We start from the raw sequence: 16,888 nt of genomic DNA, 5'->3' as shown, positions 1-16,888 counted from the left end.
GTCAACCGAGCCGAATTAGCTGCCTAAACGATCTCCTCTATCGCTTCCAGACCAAATAGCTTAGAGGTTAATCGATCCCATTGTCCTCCTGCCCCCCGAGCAATACGGTTCATTACACATAAATGCGGTCGCGTGAACGCCTAAACAGGCGAGTCGACAGCAACAGCTGGCTATGACGTCGATCGTTTTTCCACTTGCGTGGCTTCTCTTTGTGCAGAAAGCCACGAATTGAATGCAAAAAACGCGGGGCGGCGAGTCTAAACACGGTGAAGGTGCGCATGCGCTCTCAAAATATTATTCGAAAAAAAAATCACGGGAGGAAAAGGGTTTACATATGAGCTATAGAATCGTTATTAAAGTGAAGAAAGGGCGGCGAATGCATAAGCAGTAAGTCGTTGCAGTATGTAGTACAGGAGAATTAAAACGCTGTCTTTCCCTGGAAAGCTTTTTTGTCCAAATATGCCCCGAAACGTAAAACCCAAGAGAGAGAAGAGGAATCGAATCCCCTAATAGGGGCGCCAAAGCTCCTTCCCAGTTTCATCCGTCTCCACAGCCGCCGTCGCACCCGTCGTCGTCGTCTCCATCTTCGTATTTCCCGCTCCGGACGTAAACGAACTGCTCCGACTCAGCGGCTTCGACTTGGGAGGCGGCGAGAGTGTGATAGTGACGCCGCCACCGCCGCCGGCACCAGACGAAACGGGATCTTGATTGAGAGACGTCATTGAAGCGCTATGCTGCTGCTGTTGCTGTTGCTGGAGATCCTGCAAATGCGTCGCGTACTGATCGAAGGGAAACGAGCCGCCGGCAGCGGCGGTGACTAGTTGGTTGTACGTGGCGAGCGTATCCCCGCTGCTTGTCGCCATCAGCTGACCCGCCGCTTGAGCGGCGTGCATCTGCGCGTAGCGTACTGTGGGTGTGATAGGCGTGCGCGGCGTGACGGGTAGGCTGAAGATGTCCGAAGCGCTCACGAAGCCGGCGAGCGCCGGCGCGTCGTACGCTTGCGCGGGACGATCGCCGGCGCCCATGAGGGGAAGATGCTGGCCTTGGCACGACGAGAGGTCGATTGTTTGAGGCGACGGGAGCGAGAGGCTGAAGCCGCCGGGAATTGGCGAGAGAGGCACGAGACCCGGCGGGCCGCCGGGAAATGCGAAGCCGGCTGCCGACGTTGGGGAGCGAAGCGGGAAAGGCGGCGGAAAAACGAAGCCTTGTTCCATGTGGCCGGGGATCGATTGTCGCGCGGCGAATGCCGGCGTTGTGCCGCTGCTGGTGACGGCGCCGAAAAGTTCGGAGGCGAGGGTAGGTTGGGGTGGAGGGAGAGGCGGCGGAACGGATATGGTGGGCGGAATGGCTTGAGTGGGGTCTTCCATGTGCGTTGACGCGACGATCGCGGCGGACGTTGCGTTTTGATCGCCTCCGAACTGAATTGCATTCATCATTGTCGTCACAGGTTGACTGAATGCCGGTCGTCGCATTATGGGATCTGGAGAAAACCGGTTTGTTGCGTTATTCTTTGTTTTTTCAGTTATTTTACCGGTGCCAGTGATCGTGCTGAACGCCGATAGGCTGTCGCGATGAGCGGCGCGCATTTGCGGCGTCTCGCATCCAGCCGATCCGAGCGAGCTGGAAGAGGAGGAAAGCGACGACGCCCCCGTCGACGAGAGGGGCATGAAATCGGGCGGTAAGACGTGCTGGCGATGATGATTTGGCGGGTAACCATGGTATTGGTGCTGGTGGGCGGCCAAAAGCTGTCGTTCCTTCACTTTGTGTCCTGCACGAGGAAAAAAACAGAAACGCTATCATTTCCTTGATTTCCATAAAGCGATAATTGCTGCGGTTTTTAGCGCGTGAGATCAGCTGGCACGCCCACATTCAGCTTCCGCCCACGCCCCCGAATGTGCGTAAAAGGACGCTAAGGCGATGCCAAATGTAACGGACACAGCGAAACTGATCGCGAAAAAAGAGGGGGGGTTCTGCTAAGAACTTACGTCGCGGTTCGCGCGGTCCGTCGACAGTGACTTTTATCGCTTTCTTGTAGATAGCCTTTTGGATGGCGTCCGTCTGAACGGTAATCAGGACGTCGAAATACTTTCCTGCATAAATGAAACAGAGATGCCGGGGTCAGTCATGGGGTCAACGACGAATCCGGTAAAACGACAGGAAGGGGTCGCAATTTCAGTCAGCGGCTCCGCGCTGGTGGCGACTTCCGGTTTATAAAAGCGCATTTGCGCTTCGTTCCCCGACCACCGACGCTGGTTTCGCGCGCAACAATAAACAAACGCGACAACGCCGACGCCCTATCTCTAACAGAGAAAAAAATTCGGATCCGAGCGCGCGTCCAGATCACGTCCGCAATGTAGCGAACCCAAACAAACGCGAACGCGCGCGGCTCGCCGCCGGGCGCGTTCTTTCACTCGCAACGCGCGCGCCGCGTGACAAAGGGATAGATTGCGGAACGCGAGGAGGAGAGGAGACGAAAAAGGGGCATTGCGACACACACACATACGCACTGTACGCACCTCGACCCGATCGTCCGACGAATCGTAGATCGTTGAAACGCGCGACGTTGTTCCGAAAGATGGCGGTCGCGTTGCGCAGCTCGCCGCTGACGTTCTCTTCGTTGTACGCCTTGAGTGTGACCTTGACGCCGTCGGGAACGGCGACGTCACCGACGACGAGGACTTTGAACGGGACGGGTAGCGTCTTGTTCACGCGCCAATGCGACGGTAAAACGGTGCAAACGAAATTGGGATTGTCCGTCTTGACGAGTTCGCCTGGGTGTTCTGACGCGGACGCCGTGGCGGTGGCGCCCAACGTTCCCATTGTCGAAGACAGCTCGAGGGAATCCTTGCTGCGTTTAGGGGCCGGCTCTCTTTCCATCATGAGACGCATTGGCGACGTTGAGTAGGCGAGGCGAGTAAACCACAACACGACGGAGGCTTGACTAGATAAAAATTAGCGCGGTGTGCCGACGGGGGGATCGTGGTTTTTTCGCTCCGGCGTTCGATATCGCGTGTGCGGCTTGGAGACCTCTTTTCCGAACGGCTAGCCGAATAATAATGCTTCGAAGCTGTTGTTTGACACCTTGTTTTACGCAAATGGCGAGGTGGCGGGTTCAACGTTATCAGGATCCGCCTCTCGAAGCCTAATTGACCAATCACGGAGCGCACTCTGTTAGTCTCGGGTTCCAGGTAGTTGTTCCATTGGCACCGCCCATGCGTAAATTGGCCAATAGGAGTTCGCCTACAGATGATTCTCGAGGAGCCCGGATTGGCTCGACAGAACCGGAACCGAAGTACGCCCCGCGATGACGCACGATAACGTTGAAAATGAACTGGAAGTGAAGCGTAATCGTGCGTGACTCAAGCTTGGAGCCAGTTTCTGCCAGCGAAGTACAAACTGACTGAAACCACCCAATCATTCCACTGCCGCGCGCGAAGAACCGGACGAGATTAACGTAATCAAAATTTGATGCCCTCTCAGCCTGACCGCAAATACCGCCTCCCGCCAACTAGGCAGAGGCGAAAGAGAACGGTGGGAGCGCGCGAAACGCGTCCGGGTCTTCACTAACACCATGACGAAAGCCAAGCAGCGTAGCAAAGCGCCCCGAAAAAGCAAGCAGTCGAACGGCGCTCCTTCGATCGGGAGCGCGTCCGCGAGCGAAACGAGCAAGGTAAAGGGGGGGAGGACCGAAATGGGCCACGGGGGCAAACGAGAGGTATTCGGCAACGCGAGACCGCAACGTCAACAGCCAAATTGGAACCACTTGACTGCGTGTGCGTCATCGCGTTCGATCCCATTGAATAGGAATGCTTTAGTCGTTGCGCGTTCCCGACTCACGCCCGTCGGGGGGGCCCTTTTTTCTTCATCGTGCCCCCGCTCTGCTTTGACGAAACAGAGTCGATCGGTTGGGTCCTGTCGCGCGCGAAAACGCCGACGCGCGACGCGTAGAAACCGCAAAGCCATATGGCGTAATTCAATTCGACTCGAATTGCACCGCCCATGATGAATGCCTGGACCGTTTATCTCTCGCCCTACCTGCAACTGCAGACGTGGACAAACAATGCATCGTCTATCGGAATTTCCAGTTCCAGCTGTGCCCCCAAGCCGACCGACCACCGCATCTTTCAGACAGAAATACAGCACATGATGTAAGTAATTTGTGGTCATGTTCACTCGGCGGGGGTGATGGCCGATCGAATCTCGCCAAGAGAGTTTGGCGGAGCCTCCCCCCCCTCCCCAAAAACCGCAGATCGGATATGCACCTTCTCGAGGCGATACGATACGGCAGCCAATCCCGACGCGGACGAAAAACGCGTGTAAATATAGATCGAACTAATAAGGGCGGGAACGCCGACACAAGTCGAGGGGGGGCCCCTACGGGTTCTGTCGCGGGGCCATGAATTGTGTTCTGTTTCTCCCTGTTTATTTTGTCTTCGTCGTTCGTTTTTTCGTGCATACCATTAACCGTCACGCCTTCGAAGCTAAACCGACGCGGTAAATTGATAGAGGCCCGAGTTATGCGCGGCATTCGCCTTCGCCCACACCGAAGGGGGAGGGGGGGCTCGTTTTTCGCAAGGACCCGCGAAAAGAGTCTACTGTAGAGACCGATGTAAACAAAAACACGCGCTCGCGGCTATATATTTAGAGACGAATTAAATTAAAATTATGCATGAAAGTGCGAAGAATCTCCGTAGGCGGCGGATCTAGCTGCGAGTCCGCCTCTGGGGTTTTTATTTCGCGCCTTCTACTTAGTATTCTTATCATTCGATGTACAATCTGCACTATTCGATTTGGCGACTCCTCGCTCTGGTTTCGGTTATAAACAGCACTGAAGGAAGACCCGAAGTTTTCATACCGGGATTCTGACTGGCTGCGAGCCAGTCGGGGTAATCCTATTGTGGCGCGCGCTCGCGCCATTAATACGATTCGTTGGCAATCAGGAAGCACTCGGCATCGCGCTTTAGAGGAAATTGGCGATTAATTGTAGGCGCTGCCTTGTTGAAAAAACGTTGCTAATGCATCTGGAGACTCGCTGTCTGGGTTTTGCTCCGATAGCTCGCTTCATTTGCATTGGTTGTCATTGGCAATCGACTAAGCAGGAATCAACAACGCTGGTGCACGCATGATTTATTCATCCCCCAACGTTGTCCTGCACGACGATTGGCTGATGTCATTGACGTCGGTTACCGCGAAGTGCAATATCGAGTCAGCGCGCGAAATTATCGCACAGGAGATCCGGGTTCTTATACTGTCAACTTGACGTGCGCGAAAATCGAATAGAATCGTAATTGAACCTTTCTAAGCTAATCAGCGACCCCGCGCGAACCCAGCTGGCCCTAACGAGCTTTTCCAATTCATGTTCCCTGTTCGTACTTAGCAGCCTTTTGACTGCCGCCTGACGCCGGCTTCTCCTCCCCCCAGGTTCGCATTCGGCGATTGCAGGAATCCGCTTTCGGAATCAGCAGCTCTGATCGCGGACGTCGTCCGAAAGCAGATATGCAGTCTGGTACGCACAAGTGCAAATAGTCTACTTAGAAAGAATCTGCATACATGACGTTTTCCGTACCTTTTTTTTTTACAGTTGGTCCAGGCAGCCGAGACTGCCAGCGTGCGCGGCGGTGCTCGATTTGTCATCGTCGACGATATCATGTTCCTGCTTAGACGCAACCCTGTACGAAGTCGTTCAGCCGTAGAAACGTCCCCTCCCCATTGCTTATTTAGAGAAAGCTCAAACGTGCCGCCCGATTTCTCCAATCAAAGGAAATGCGTCAGAGAGTCCAAAAGCAAGCGTCTGGCGGCGCTGCCGCCGTCGTTGCCGCCGCCGCCGACGAAGACGACGTCTCCGATGCAGGTTCTCGATGAACTTCCCTTCTTTTTTTCCGAACCAATGCGAATGGGTTTCTTCTCTCTCAGCGGACGTGATTTCGGCACCGCCGAAGCGGCGGAAGCTCGCCTTCGATTTTCTCGTCTCGCCGGACAATGTTTACGGTGAGGAAAATTGAATTCGAATCGAATTAGACCCAATTAGGACGACTGACGTCAATTCTCGACTAAGAATAACAGAACTGGTTTTGCAGGCGAGATTGATGTGGCGGACGAGATTGATGACGACCTCCTGGAAAGATTGGAGGTATTTACATGGTGTCCACAGCGACTAACTTAAACGCTTTTCTAGCGAGCCGATCAACGAACTCGAACCATGGATCCTAGTCAATACCTCGAATACGCCGAGTGCAGACAAGTGAACTTTTGTAAGTGATAGGCCGGGACCCCTTTGGGGGTTCCGCTCTCTCGTTCTATCCTTGACTTGGGGTCGTGCAGATAAAAAGGCGGCCAAGTTTCGTGACTGGTTAGACGGTCCAAATTTAATTGACGCCAAACCGAACCAAACGGTTTTGGAGCTGCTCGGTTTTTTGGCATACGAAACCGTAGGCGAGGTACAAGTTATCGCGGCTAAGTCTAAAAAAACGCCTCAAGTGGTTCCGTGGGCTCTAGTTGGTCAATTTGGCTTTACTGGTGAAAAGAGATATGGACGGTCAAAGCGAACCGTTGTCCGTCTCGTACGCTTTGCCGTCAGATAGAGCTCCCGGTCCTCCTCCGCCGTCCGCCTACGGAAAAACGCCGACGTTCGTCACTACGCCGGCGCCGATGGCGACAACTACGTCACCCGTTCATTCGCCGTTGGCACCGTCGCCTCCCTCGTCGCCCGCCACGCCGGTCAGTAGCGCCGCCGCCGCCGCTACCGCTGTGGTTCATTCGTCAGAGGCGAATAGAATAAAAGCAAAGAAAAGGCAGAGATCAAAGGTGCGCGATGATTAAGTTTTCTTCTGCACGCCGTTGTCATGTGTCTCGCGTTGTTTTAGGGAAACAGTAGCTCGGTACTTCAGTTTTCCGATCCTCTTCGGCCGGAGCACATTCGCGAGGCATTTCGACGGCACCAGCATGCGATAGGTCCCATGTCTCCATATTCGGTGAGCATACGCGTGAACTTATCTTTCTACCTGTCTATCTTGTGCTTCTAGACTTGTAGTCCAATGACGGTGAGAAAACAGTCATTGTGCTGTTAGACACAAATGATAGAAAATAGACTATTAGACTGTACTGCACGCAATATGTCATAGAAAAAAGAATCGCCGCCGCCGCCGCCGCCGCCGCCGCCGCCGCCGCCGCCGCCGTCGCCATTCTTCTAGCGAAAAACGATCCAGAGCGCAATCCAAACGACGAGGAGGACAACCGTCGCTCCAATCAACGCCCACCTCTGTCTTTTGGGCCATTCAATGACGACAGGAGAAGAGTCGTCCTCGTCGCAACGACGCGACACCGCCGACGCACCGAACATCCAATCTTTCAAGTATCCCCACAGGACCCAGCCAAAAGTTCTCCGCGACTCGTTTGCCGGAAGAGAAGGAGGATCATCTGCGGTTGTTTTGCTTTCGTTCGCCGCGCCGTAGTTGTCCGCCTCCGACAGCAGAGTATCGCTAAGACTCGTTTCGGCGGCGGCGGCGACGTCGTCGTCCTGTTCAGTGCCGCCAACATCTTCTCGCGCCGCCGCGTCGAGTGCTATTTTGTCTTCCGCCTTTTCGTAGTCCGTCGTCGTCGTCGTCGTCGTCTCGAGGTAGGGCTCATTGCGCGTCCACCAGGTCAATCCGCCTAGTTCCGAGTCGGAACGCGGTTGGGTGAACAGGCTGACGACGACGAGAGCGACGAGCGATATGCCGAAGAGAATCAAGGTAATGTAGAGATAGTGAACTTGAAGTACACGCGGTCGCGTGTCGGGCTCGCCTTCGTCCGGATTGGGATAGATGAAGAGTAGTATAAGACAAATCAATCCGACGGGAACGCCGGTTACCAGTCCGGCAACGGCGCCCTTTCCCGTCGCACGTTTCCACAGGAGTCCCGCGAGAAAGACGGCGGTGACGGGCGGCATCAAATACGAGCTGATCGTCTGGATGTAATTGAAGAGAAGTCCTCCTTGAAAATTCTCGACGATCGGGACCCAGACGATGCTGATAGCGACCATGACGAGAACGACGACGCGACCGACGACGAGAAGTTCGCGCTCGGACGCCGCCGTGCGCCAACGTCTCCACACGTCCATAGCGAATAAAGTGCTGCTGCTATTGAACGTCGACGCGAGCGACGACATGAGAGCGGCCATCATGACGGCGAGCATGAGACCGCGTAGTCCGTGCCCGGCGAGCTTGAGCACGAGCGTCGGATAGGCGAGATTGCCGCAGTTCTTTTGACCGACGATGTCGTTGTAGAGAACGCGGCTGATCATGCCGGGTAGAACCATGATGAACATGGGAAGGATTTTGAGGTAGCCCGTTAGGACGGTGCCCGCCTTGGCGTGGTTGGCGTCCTTTGCGCCTAAGACCCGTTGGACGATTACCTGAAAGAAGGAAACGAAGTAAGGGTGATTTCAGCTCTTGAGTCTCTTTCTGTGTGTCTGACCTGATCTGAGCACCAGTAGTAGATTCCCGTCACAGGCAGAGCGAAGAGGATTCCTGGCCACGGGAGATCGGGAGATTTCACGTCAGCCGGTCGAATGACGTGAAATGCTTTCGGATCCGTGTAATTTGTGACGTTGAGATACTCGCTCATTAGACCGGAGTAGCCGCCCACTTTGACAAACCCTTACACGAGGAAACAAATAGCACAAATACCTGTGTTCCAGACGCATTTACCTATGATTGCCAGAACGATTGCACCTATGACCATAATTGAGCTTTGAAGAACTTCCGTGTAGACGACAGCAGACAGGCCACCTGTATCAATTCGGAAACTAAGTGACCAGATCTATCTCCGATTGCAAACTTGCCCAGCAGCGTGTAAACAGCTGTAATAACAAGAAGTATTATTGTTCCCAGGTAGATGTTAATTCCAAAGGTTTCCTCAAGAAAGATATCGCCGGCGTACAGATCAACCTTGGTTCATCATGGAAAAATCTCAAATAGAAACGTGTCGAAATTTACTGAAATCTTGGTTAACACGTAAATGAGTAAGGAGAGCAACGTCAAGAAGGTACGAAGATGACGACTTTGGTAGCGTTTCTGTATGTATTCCGGCATCGTAAAAACCTTCCCAACAAGGGGGAGAAAACTCACAGAAGCGAGAAGATCTCAAAACCTATTAGTACCCTGCATTGCTTGTACACGGGAATAAAAATCCAACCCAGAAGCAAGAGAATTCCAATAGCCTAAACAGTTTCTGTGGTATACAAATTCCCGCGCTAAAGAGCAGATGCGCGTACGGTCCATTCGTAGGCGCCGACCGATATGCCGTGCGTCGCTCCTTGACCGGCTAAGCCGACAAAGTGCTCGCTTCCTATATTGCTGGCAAATAAACTTCCGCCAACCTAAGCAAGCAAGCAAGCGGGGGAGGGAGCAAGAGAATATGAATGCAACTTACTACCCTTACACGCAATAGAGCCAGTGGTCACTTACCGCCCACCAGAGAACGCTTTTTCCCGCCAAAAAGTACTCCTTTGTCGTGCCCGAACGATTCGTTTTGAAACTAGCCTAATACTTAGCTTTTAACTCGGCCGTTCGCCCCGCGTAGGCTGCGCGTTCGAGATCTGCGTACTATTAGGCCGATTGCTATGCATGTGACAAAATAGATGACAATGACGGCCCAATCGGCACCATTCAATGGATGCTCGACGTGCGTATAGTTCGAAAAAGCTTGACATTTGGCCATCCTCGTCCTCGCAATCCGGGAGAATCGATCCGGGATCGGAGAGTGCTTTCATAACAGAAGCCGTCTAAGTTGTCCCAAAGAACTTTTTGCCCCAGCGGCGGCGGCTGGGTAATGACTATTGTCGTGCAGTCAGTTTATGCTCCGTGATCGTCGTCGCCATTGGTAATCTACATCCACGTCGTTGGCGCCCTTCGGCGTCAAAAGGAAGTCGTCGACGACGCCGAAAAAGCAAGAAGAAGAAGAAGAAGAAGAAGCCGGACACCGAAATTCTGAGGTACACCGAAACTTCAAATGAGGGGCGTGGTCGACTTTACTCCATTTCTCTCAGGCTTCTCGTCGAAGTAAACGAGCTGCTGACGGACGACGGCCCGTTGCGATGGACTCTCGTCTACCCGTCGTTGGTTCCTCTCGTCGTCAGAATTCGCGTATGTGCACCGTTAGTGTTCTGCAAGTGGGCGTGATGCATGGGCGTGGCGTGTGTAGGTGAAAGAGCCAGCAGCAGAATTCCGTCTCGTCGCTTCTAGCATGGGCAGAACAGATTTCGACGTCGCCATACCAGTCCCAGGTATGAAATCATTCCTTACCATTTCTGGAATCACATGACATTTTAATTAAAAAGGCACAAATTTTAAAAGAAGTTCAGAATGTTTTGTGCAGTGGCGAGATCCGAAAACGAGTACGTGCAAAATCTCTGAGTCTCTTATGTAGGCAACATTTCTTTCATAGATCAGACGTGGGGATTAAACTTCCAGTCGAGTGACGATGCTATCAAATTCTTGGAAGCCTGCTCAGTAAGACATCCAAACACATTTTCTCTACTAAAAGAACTGATATAGCTACGTGTAGACCGCAGATTGCATTCACAGTACTCTCGTTTACACGCCGTCTCGACTGTCCCTCTACGTCCCTGTTCCAGATCAGCCAGAACCAACAGAAGTAAGTCTACGTTGTCATGGAGAAGTGGAGATTTTCTCAACACTCTTTCCAAGGATGTAGACATCAAAGGAGCGTCGATCGCCGGATCGGAGACGAGCTGTAGTTCACCTGGTGATGACGATTCAACGTCGTGGGATTCTCGTCACTCGTCTACGCGTGCGTCGCCCGTTCCTAAGCATGCCGGCTTTGACGCCGATATGAGCAGCATAGGGTCACCGCAATCGGTAAATAGAAATTTACAATTATTTGATAATGATTGTATCGAAATTTAGGCGGATCCTCCGGCCGCTCGCGACTTTATTGCTGGTATGGATCCACCTGCGGTTGATCGAACGTCGAAAATGCCGGCGGCAGCGAATAAGCAACTCGAGTCAGTCATGTTTTCCCAGTTAGAAGAGATTTCGGTAGACGTCGCGACGAGAAATGAAGCAACAGAGATAGAAAAGACTTCCGACGAGGTTGATCCAATTGGAGAAAGTCCATCAGAAGAAAACCCGGCTGGAAATCTTAAAGAAGTTCAGCTGAGAGAAGAAGAGAAAACTTCTTTTCAACTCGACGACCTACCGCCTCCTCTTCCGTTATCAGCTCCGCCGCCGCCTCCTATTGAGACCCCGCGTTTGGTCACAGTGACTCGACGGGATTTGCCTGAAACGGAGCTGCCTATCTACGCGGTTTTGCTCGAGAACGACTTCGTTCTAGGACGGACTATTGACGATATTTGTCGCTCGTATGTCAACGGTCCGTTGAGTGCTCCGACTAGCGGGGAGTCGCGAGGTGGCGGCACTAGCGGATCGGACAGCGGCTTCGCTGGCGAATTGCCACTGAGTCCACTCGCTCAGGAACAGGCGTCGTCACTCAAAGTGTTTCTCGCTCGAACCAACTCTGACTTGACGACGACGACGACGACGACGACGAGTACGGCAGAAAGTCAAGGAAATTCGACGAATTTGATTGCGTCTGGAGGTGATAAGGCGACGCGAGAACGAGAATTTGACGCAAGTAGTCTAGTAAGATAAAACGGGACGAATTTGGAATTTGTGACAAAAGTTTGCTTCAATAACAGGAAACTTCAGTCGATTCTGAAGAGGTGCTGAATTCGACTGACAGGGCTCCTAATCTTGAAATTCTCAAGTAAGAAGAAAGATTTTTAGGAGTGTTTGTTGAAGAGATGTTGTTTCTCTGCAGTCCCGCTGTCCCCCTCATACATCAAGACAGCGACGTTGGTCGACTGAGAAAGACAGGGTGCGTGCGTCCTCTTAGGTCATACAGTATTTTTGATTTTTGTCTCGTAGATGGCTTCATTTGAAAGTGATTCTTTCGTCAAAAAACGGAAAAGTGGCCGAGGCGAGCAAAAGGAAGTGGAAGCGTTATTGGGGTGAGTGAAAAAGCTAAAAACATCAAAATCGTCAAAACGTTCTTAGCTGCTCTGGTGGGCACCGCCTTATCCTTCTATGAACGCGACGATACGGCGGGATTCGACGTTGACGAAGATCACGCTCACGTGAAACTAGGTATTCTCATTCCGTTTTTTTCAAGCTGAACCTAAATTGGCTGTTTTTAGACGTTAGGGGAGGATTAGCTCAAGCGCTTCATGAATACGTCAAAAGGGATTACGTCTTCTGCCTCAGCATAGCGACAGGGTACGCGTTTTACGTGCAGGCTGCAAGTCAAACGGACGTTGATGCGTGGATAACTGCTATACATTCGGGTAAGGTTGAGTAGTTAGTGGCAATAGTATGGCAGAATTGAATTTTTTATAGGCGGTGCCTTGGCGGAGGCCAAGACGGAAAGTCGATTGGAGAGCATTAGAATATTAAATGTGAGATAATTCAAAAAAATTTTAGTGGACTTAGGTGCTGTGCTAGGAACGTATATCTCGTCTGGAAGAAGACAGTGAATCTGTATGATAGATCTTCAATCAATATTTCATCATGATCCTATTTTTACACTATTAGGAGGGGAAAATTCTAAAAATGGCCGAGTTACAACTGGAAACAGAGCGAAACCAGCTAACCAAAGAAAAAATATCGGAACAGGTTAATAGCCCAACTTCAGCATATACGATATCGATAAATTCTTCTTCACGTAGGTCAAGTCATGGTCAATGAACGCAGAACGACTACACATGGATGCATACAGGTAACGGTGCGTTCTGCTAATAAATTGATAACTATACGACTTTTTCAAAGGCTAAAATGCTACGTTGCTTCCACACAAGGAACTGAACTGCCCAATCCTCAGGTAAAAGGATAAAGATACGTTTAGTTCATGTTTACACTTGGCTTGATCGTAGTCGGTACTCGCACGCGTTACTAAAATGACGAAAACCGCCTTGGGTCGCCTTCAGAAGGGTCTCACCGTTTCGTCATTGCACGCCTTCGTAAGTTTGGCGTGATTTGTGCTCAGATCTTTAGTCAGTCTCTTTTCAAGGTGAGTGCCAGAAGGTCGGCTGGAAAGACTCCGACGGACGATTCGTTTTACGTTAAACGATCGGATTCGCCTAAGCTAGGCAGAAGTCCAAGACCCAAAGTAAGAAAAAACTGCGCGAAGGTCTCTCTCTTCCTACTTACTGTCATTTTAGACGCGTTTTACTAAACATATTAAAGCGGGTTTGCGTCATTTTGTCGCTGGATCAAAAGATTCGGTAGGTAGATAACTGCAAAATGCAAGCCAGTTGTTATGACGTTTGGCACTATCATTTTCAAGAGTAAGAGCGAAACGGAAAAGGCGAGACGGCCTTCCGTTGATATCAGGGACGAAAGTGAGCTTGAAGTAGTGGAACTTCAACCGGGGCAGCGAATTTGGGAGACTTTTCAAAGTCAAACCGTACGGATCAAGCTTCCAAACAAGCAGGTTACAGTCGTAATACAGTATGAAGAAAGGCGTTTCCGACGCTTTTTTCTATAGTTTGTTAGTCTATCATTGGAAGGATTAACCTCATTTGGAATTCTTAGAGCTGTTTACCAGGTGGGTTGTCTTGTTCTGTAATTGAGTAACGAGGTCAACTGCGTTTTTGCCTGTTGTTTCTCAGCAAATGCATCTAGATCCACAAGAGCACTTTGTCGTTTTGCACAGACGAACAGATGACGGCTCAAAAGGCACGAACGTTGTCGCAGCTTTAAACCGAATTAATAAATCTAGCAACGTTCTAGAGTATTTTGTGCCGGAAGAAGATTTTCCTCTTAATTCAATGGTACAAAATGCTTCCACGCCACCGTCAGCGTTTGCAATGAGCTTTGTTAGGATTTCGAAGACGTTGAAGTAATAGCCAAAGTCAGACTTGACGTTCACATGACTCAAACGCCGGACTCGCATCTCGGTACGTCTATGCCCCCAAACATTTTTCGTATTCATTCAATTTTACTTTTTCAAGGGTTTTCTGTGGAATTTGAATCTCCCGACGAGGGATTGTCGACGTACGGTTGCCTCGTGGTCAGCCACGTCGATTCGGGTGGACTGGCCGAAAGTCACGGTACGTATATACACCGCAGTTTGTTCGCTCGACTTGATCTCGTACGTCGTAGGTCTTCTCGAAGGAGACGAAATTTTGGCAGTGAACGGAACGTCGGTCGACGAGCTGGGCATAGCCGAAGCTCTGACGATCATCGAATCGGCTTGCTTCGGTATCTCCGGTCTTCTGTCGTTGACCGTGCGATCGCGACGACTCGAAATGCCCGTCTTTCAAAAGACGACGGATAGCCTGATCAATCACCTGATATTGCCGCCACCCGAAAGGTCGGCTCTGCATGCGCGCCGTCGGCGTAAAGAAACCACTCTTACATTCTTTGAAAATGTAGTCAGGAGCAAGAATTAACGAAGGAAGACGTGATGGGACTTATCGTGCCGCCGCCCGACCGTAAGCGGATGCGTGGGCGGGCGGCATCAACTGACTTACTATTTGATTAATTGAGTGACTTTAATTATTTATGTAGTTGATTTTGGCGACCTGACAAGCGGAGGCGGCGGAGGCGGCGGCGACGGCGGCCCAACGATCGTGCCAATGGCGGCGAACGCGAGCGATTTGGATCCATTCTCGAGTCTCACACTCGATTCCCTTCAGGCTATATTGCATGTATATGAAGTCTTTCTGTGTGTTCCTTTAGTACGTCTTCTTTTCATTCTAAGAATGTCGACGAATTGACAAAGTACGTCCGCTCGCTGCACGACGAGACGATCGGGCTGCCGCCCCAAACGAGCCGCCAGTTGACACGCGAAGAGAAACTCGAGAAATGCGTCGGCGAACTGGTCGAAACCGAACGGACTTACGTCAAAGTGAGAGGCTTCGATTCAGTTGCATTTGCAAAATAGAACGCGTCCGCCTGTTGCCTTAGCAATTGCAAGTGTTACTGGGACGCTACATGCGCCCACTCCGGAGCGAATCCTTTCTCCGGAAGGACGAAGTGCGTGCGGGAACCGGTCGCGACCGGACGAGGGATATGCAATTTGCTGCTATTTCTGTTTTGTCTATAATAGATCAATTCGCTCTTCGGAAACCTCGAAGATATCGTTCCATTTCAGGAAGAGTTCCTCGAGGCGCTTGAGGTAAACAGGATCTCGCCTGCAGAAAAAAACAATGGCTTCGATGTTCGTGACTTTATTAGGAAGCGGCAAGACTTGACGGCACCGGCCCAACGGCAGTTCGGGTACAGCTTCTCACACTCCCCTTCTCGTACCGCTTGGTCACTATATACATGTATAGAATATGGTTTTCTCCGTCGCGGGGGCTTTTCTCTACCACGCCGCCGATTTCAAACGCTACAGCACGTTCTGCGCGAGTCGCACGCACGCGGAGGAGATACTGGAGCGCGACAACATCGATCCGCGGCTAAAGGAATTTCTCGCGGCGCGAAATCCGAAAAGGCAATTGTCGGCGTCTCTTCCGTCTTATCTTATTCTTCCCATACAGGTGAAAGACTCGGAGATTCTTTGGCCTATTTTATTATCTGAAACGTAGAGAATATTGCGATATCCGTTGTTTTTGAAGTCTATGCATAAACTGACGGAAGCGGGCAGCGATGCGAGAGCTCAACTCGCGGGTAAATAGTCGAAATGTATTTATCTGTATCTGCTTAGAAGAAGCCTTTTTATTCATCGTGCAGACGCCATTGTGAAAGTAGAAGAGGTTGCCGATTTTATTAACGAAGTTCAACGCGTTCACGATACCTATCATTCCGTGTTTGATAGTCTGGTGAACAAGGCGAATCTGAGAGAGGTTAATTAAAAGAGAAACATTTTTCACGTGCAGTTTTTGACGCTCTATTTTTTATTTAGTCTGGATTGCGTGCCATTGTTAGCGAGCTAATCTTTAATTGTTCAGTGATGTGGCTCAATCCCATTGAAGGGATAGAAAAGAAGGCTTTGAAGAAGGGGCTTGGCCCAGATGTCCTTTGCTTTTGTAATTGATTGTATGAAGCTCGGAGATGCTGACTCTTTCTCTTCCACAGTTTTTAAGAGCCTAATTATTTTACTGGTTCCCGACAAAGAAAAGAAGACGAAAAAGAAACCTAAAGCTTCAGTAAAAAATGATAGATAATTAGTTGGATTGACATCAAGACGGCATTGCATATATAGGTGACCCTGGTGAAAGAAGAAGAAGAATTTCGGTATAAGCAGATTTTGTTGACGTCTCATTCCTCGGTGAACGATCTGCCGGACTCGGACGGTAAGCTTTTTATCGCGATATGCGCAGAGAAAGAGAAAGAACTTGTTCAGGGGTTACCGACATGTGGAGACTCGTGTGCAGAGATGACATGTCGCAAAGGGAAGATCGATACATCTTTCGGAGCAGGTGCACACAGACTGCATGATTTTGAGATAGGAATAACCATATATCGTGTGTACCCTAGTTCATCGGAGGAAAAAAACGTGGCCTTGAAGAGTATCCAATCGGTTATTGCTCTAAGACTTGAGACGGTGCAGAAAATACTCGCTGCTGTCACCCCGGGCAAAAGGAAGAGAAGTCGTTCTGGAAGCAGCCTGCAACTCGTACCGGGTGCTGGGTATCAAAGAAAGCGATCAGGAAGCATCGATTCGAGCGCGAGCTATTCGAGTCTTGGCCCCGTGGTGTTGTCTGGACTGAATCGCGCTCTCTTGAGTCCAACTTTCAAACCCGAAAATGAAACACTGCCCGAAGACATAGAATGTTAAATTTTATGACAGAGTCGCTATTGTTTGCGTATTTTCTAGATTTTGTATTTTTGTATATCGCCTCCCACTACTCCTCCCACTGTAAATCTAATATTTTTTTGGTGCT

At 50.8% G+C, this 16,888-nt stretch overlaps 4 protein-coding genes across 5 annotated transcripts; 2 read left to right on the top strand and 2 right to left on the bottom strand.

Annotated features, from left to right (window-relative positions):
• Positions 1 to 267: 267 nt before the first annotated feature.
• LOC136193296 (runt-related transcription factor 2-like) lies at positions 268 to 3,574 on the bottom strand. The gene is made up of 4 exons (XM_065982158.1): positions 2,517 to 3,574; positions 1,986 to 2,090; positions 1,532 to 1,768; positions 268 to 1,480 (listed from the first exon to the last, which is right to left on the bottom strand). The coding sequence occupies exons 1-4, from the start codon at positions 2,887 to 2,889 to the stop codon at positions 507 to 509; spliced, it is 1,689 nt and encodes a 562-aa protein (XP_065838230.1). The 5' UTR covers positions 2,890 to 3,574; the 3' UTR covers positions 268 to 506.
• On the top strand, positions 3,272 to 7,138 carry LOC136193300 (transcription initiation protein SPT3 homolog). Of its 2 annotated transcripts, XM_065982162.1 has the most exons (13): positions 3,272 to 3,454; positions 3,513 to 3,670; positions 4,048 to 4,148; positions 5,422 to 5,506; positions 5,582 to 5,671; positions 5,722 to 5,851; positions 5,914 to 5,988; positions 6,078 to 6,130; positions 6,176 to 6,251; positions 6,322 to 6,437; positions 6,496 to 6,804; positions 6,864 to 6,971; positions 7,023 to 7,138. In XM_065982162.1, exons 2-13 carry the CDS (start codon positions 3,572 to 3,574, stop codon positions 7,065 to 7,067), a joined length of 1,287 nt encoding a protein of 428 aa, XP_065838234.1. In that variant the 5' UTR covers positions 3,272 to 3,454; positions 3,513 to 3,571; the 3' UTR covers positions 7,068 to 7,138. The 2 variants fall into 2 exon arrangements, with proteins under 2 accessions (XP_065838234.1, XP_065838235.1); XM_065982163.1 differs by lacking the exons at positions 3,272 to 3,454; positions 3,513 to 3,670; positions 4,048 to 4,148 and adding an exon at positions 4,155 to 4,316.
• Positions 7,048 to 9,713, bottom strand: LOC136193292 (sodium/mannose cotransporter SLC5A10-like). Its single transcript, XM_065982154.1, has 9 exons — positions 9,586 to 9,713; positions 9,447 to 9,521; positions 9,254 to 9,358; positions 9,140 to 9,199; positions 8,976 to 9,080; positions 8,822 to 8,927; positions 8,688 to 8,768; positions 8,455 to 8,636; positions 7,048 to 8,392 (listed from the first exon to the last, which is right to left on the bottom strand). Exons 1-9 carry the CDS (start codon positions 9,697 to 9,699, stop codon positions 7,187 to 7,189), a joined length of 2,034 nt encoding a protein of 677 aa, XP_065838226.1. The 5' UTR covers positions 9,700 to 9,713; the 3' UTR covers positions 7,048 to 7,186.
• LOC136193290 (protein still life, isoforms C/SIF type 2-like) lies at positions 9,432 to 16,873 on the top strand. The gene is made up of 42 exons (XM_065982149.1): positions 9,432 to 9,973; positions 10,028 to 10,124; positions 10,183 to 10,264; positions 10,319 to 10,375; positions 10,426 to 10,490; positions 10,546 to 10,635; positions 10,689 to 10,859; positions 10,908 to 11,642; positions 11,699 to 11,766; positions 11,821 to 11,877; positions 11,928 to 12,010; positions 12,057 to 12,146; positions 12,197 to 12,343; positions 12,396 to 12,454; positions 12,501 to 12,536; positions 12,591 to 12,671; positions 12,725 to 12,774; positions 12,825 to 12,876; positions 12,929 to 13,015; positions 13,066 to 13,164; positions 13,217 to 13,279; positions 13,342 to 13,488; positions 13,543 to 13,602; positions 13,667 to 13,733; positions 13,788 to 13,828; positions 13,879 to 13,954; positions 14,009 to 14,107; positions 14,160 to 14,370; positions 14,433 to 14,491; positions 14,568 to 14,707; positions 14,761 to 14,907; positions 14,967 to 15,035; positions 15,109 to 15,177; positions 15,237 to 15,278; positions 15,335 to 15,541; positions 15,590 to 15,671; positions 15,735 to 15,847; positions 15,907 to 16,030; positions 16,080 to 16,150; positions 16,207 to 16,297; positions 16,348 to 16,423; positions 16,482 to 16,873. Exons 3-42 carry the CDS (start codon positions 10,225 to 10,227, stop codon positions 16,780 to 16,782), a joined length of 4,422 nt encoding a protein of 1,473 aa, XP_065838221.1. The 5' UTR covers positions 9,432 to 9,973; positions 10,028 to 10,124; positions 10,183 to 10,224; the 3' UTR covers positions 16,783 to 16,873.
• Positions 16,874 to 16,888: the final 15 nt, after the last annotated feature.

The sequence above is a fragment of the Oscarella lobularis genome, chromosome 11, assembly GCF_947507565.1.
Source record: "Oscarella lobularis chromosome 11, ooOscLobu1.1, whole genome shotgun sequence".
NCBI lineage: Eukaryota > Metazoa > Porifera > Homoscleromorpha > Homosclerophorida > Oscarellidae > Oscarella > Oscarella lobularis.
The sequence above is the reverse complement of the archived record's forward strand: the minus strand, read 5'-3'. Positions and strand labels throughout refer to the sequence as shown.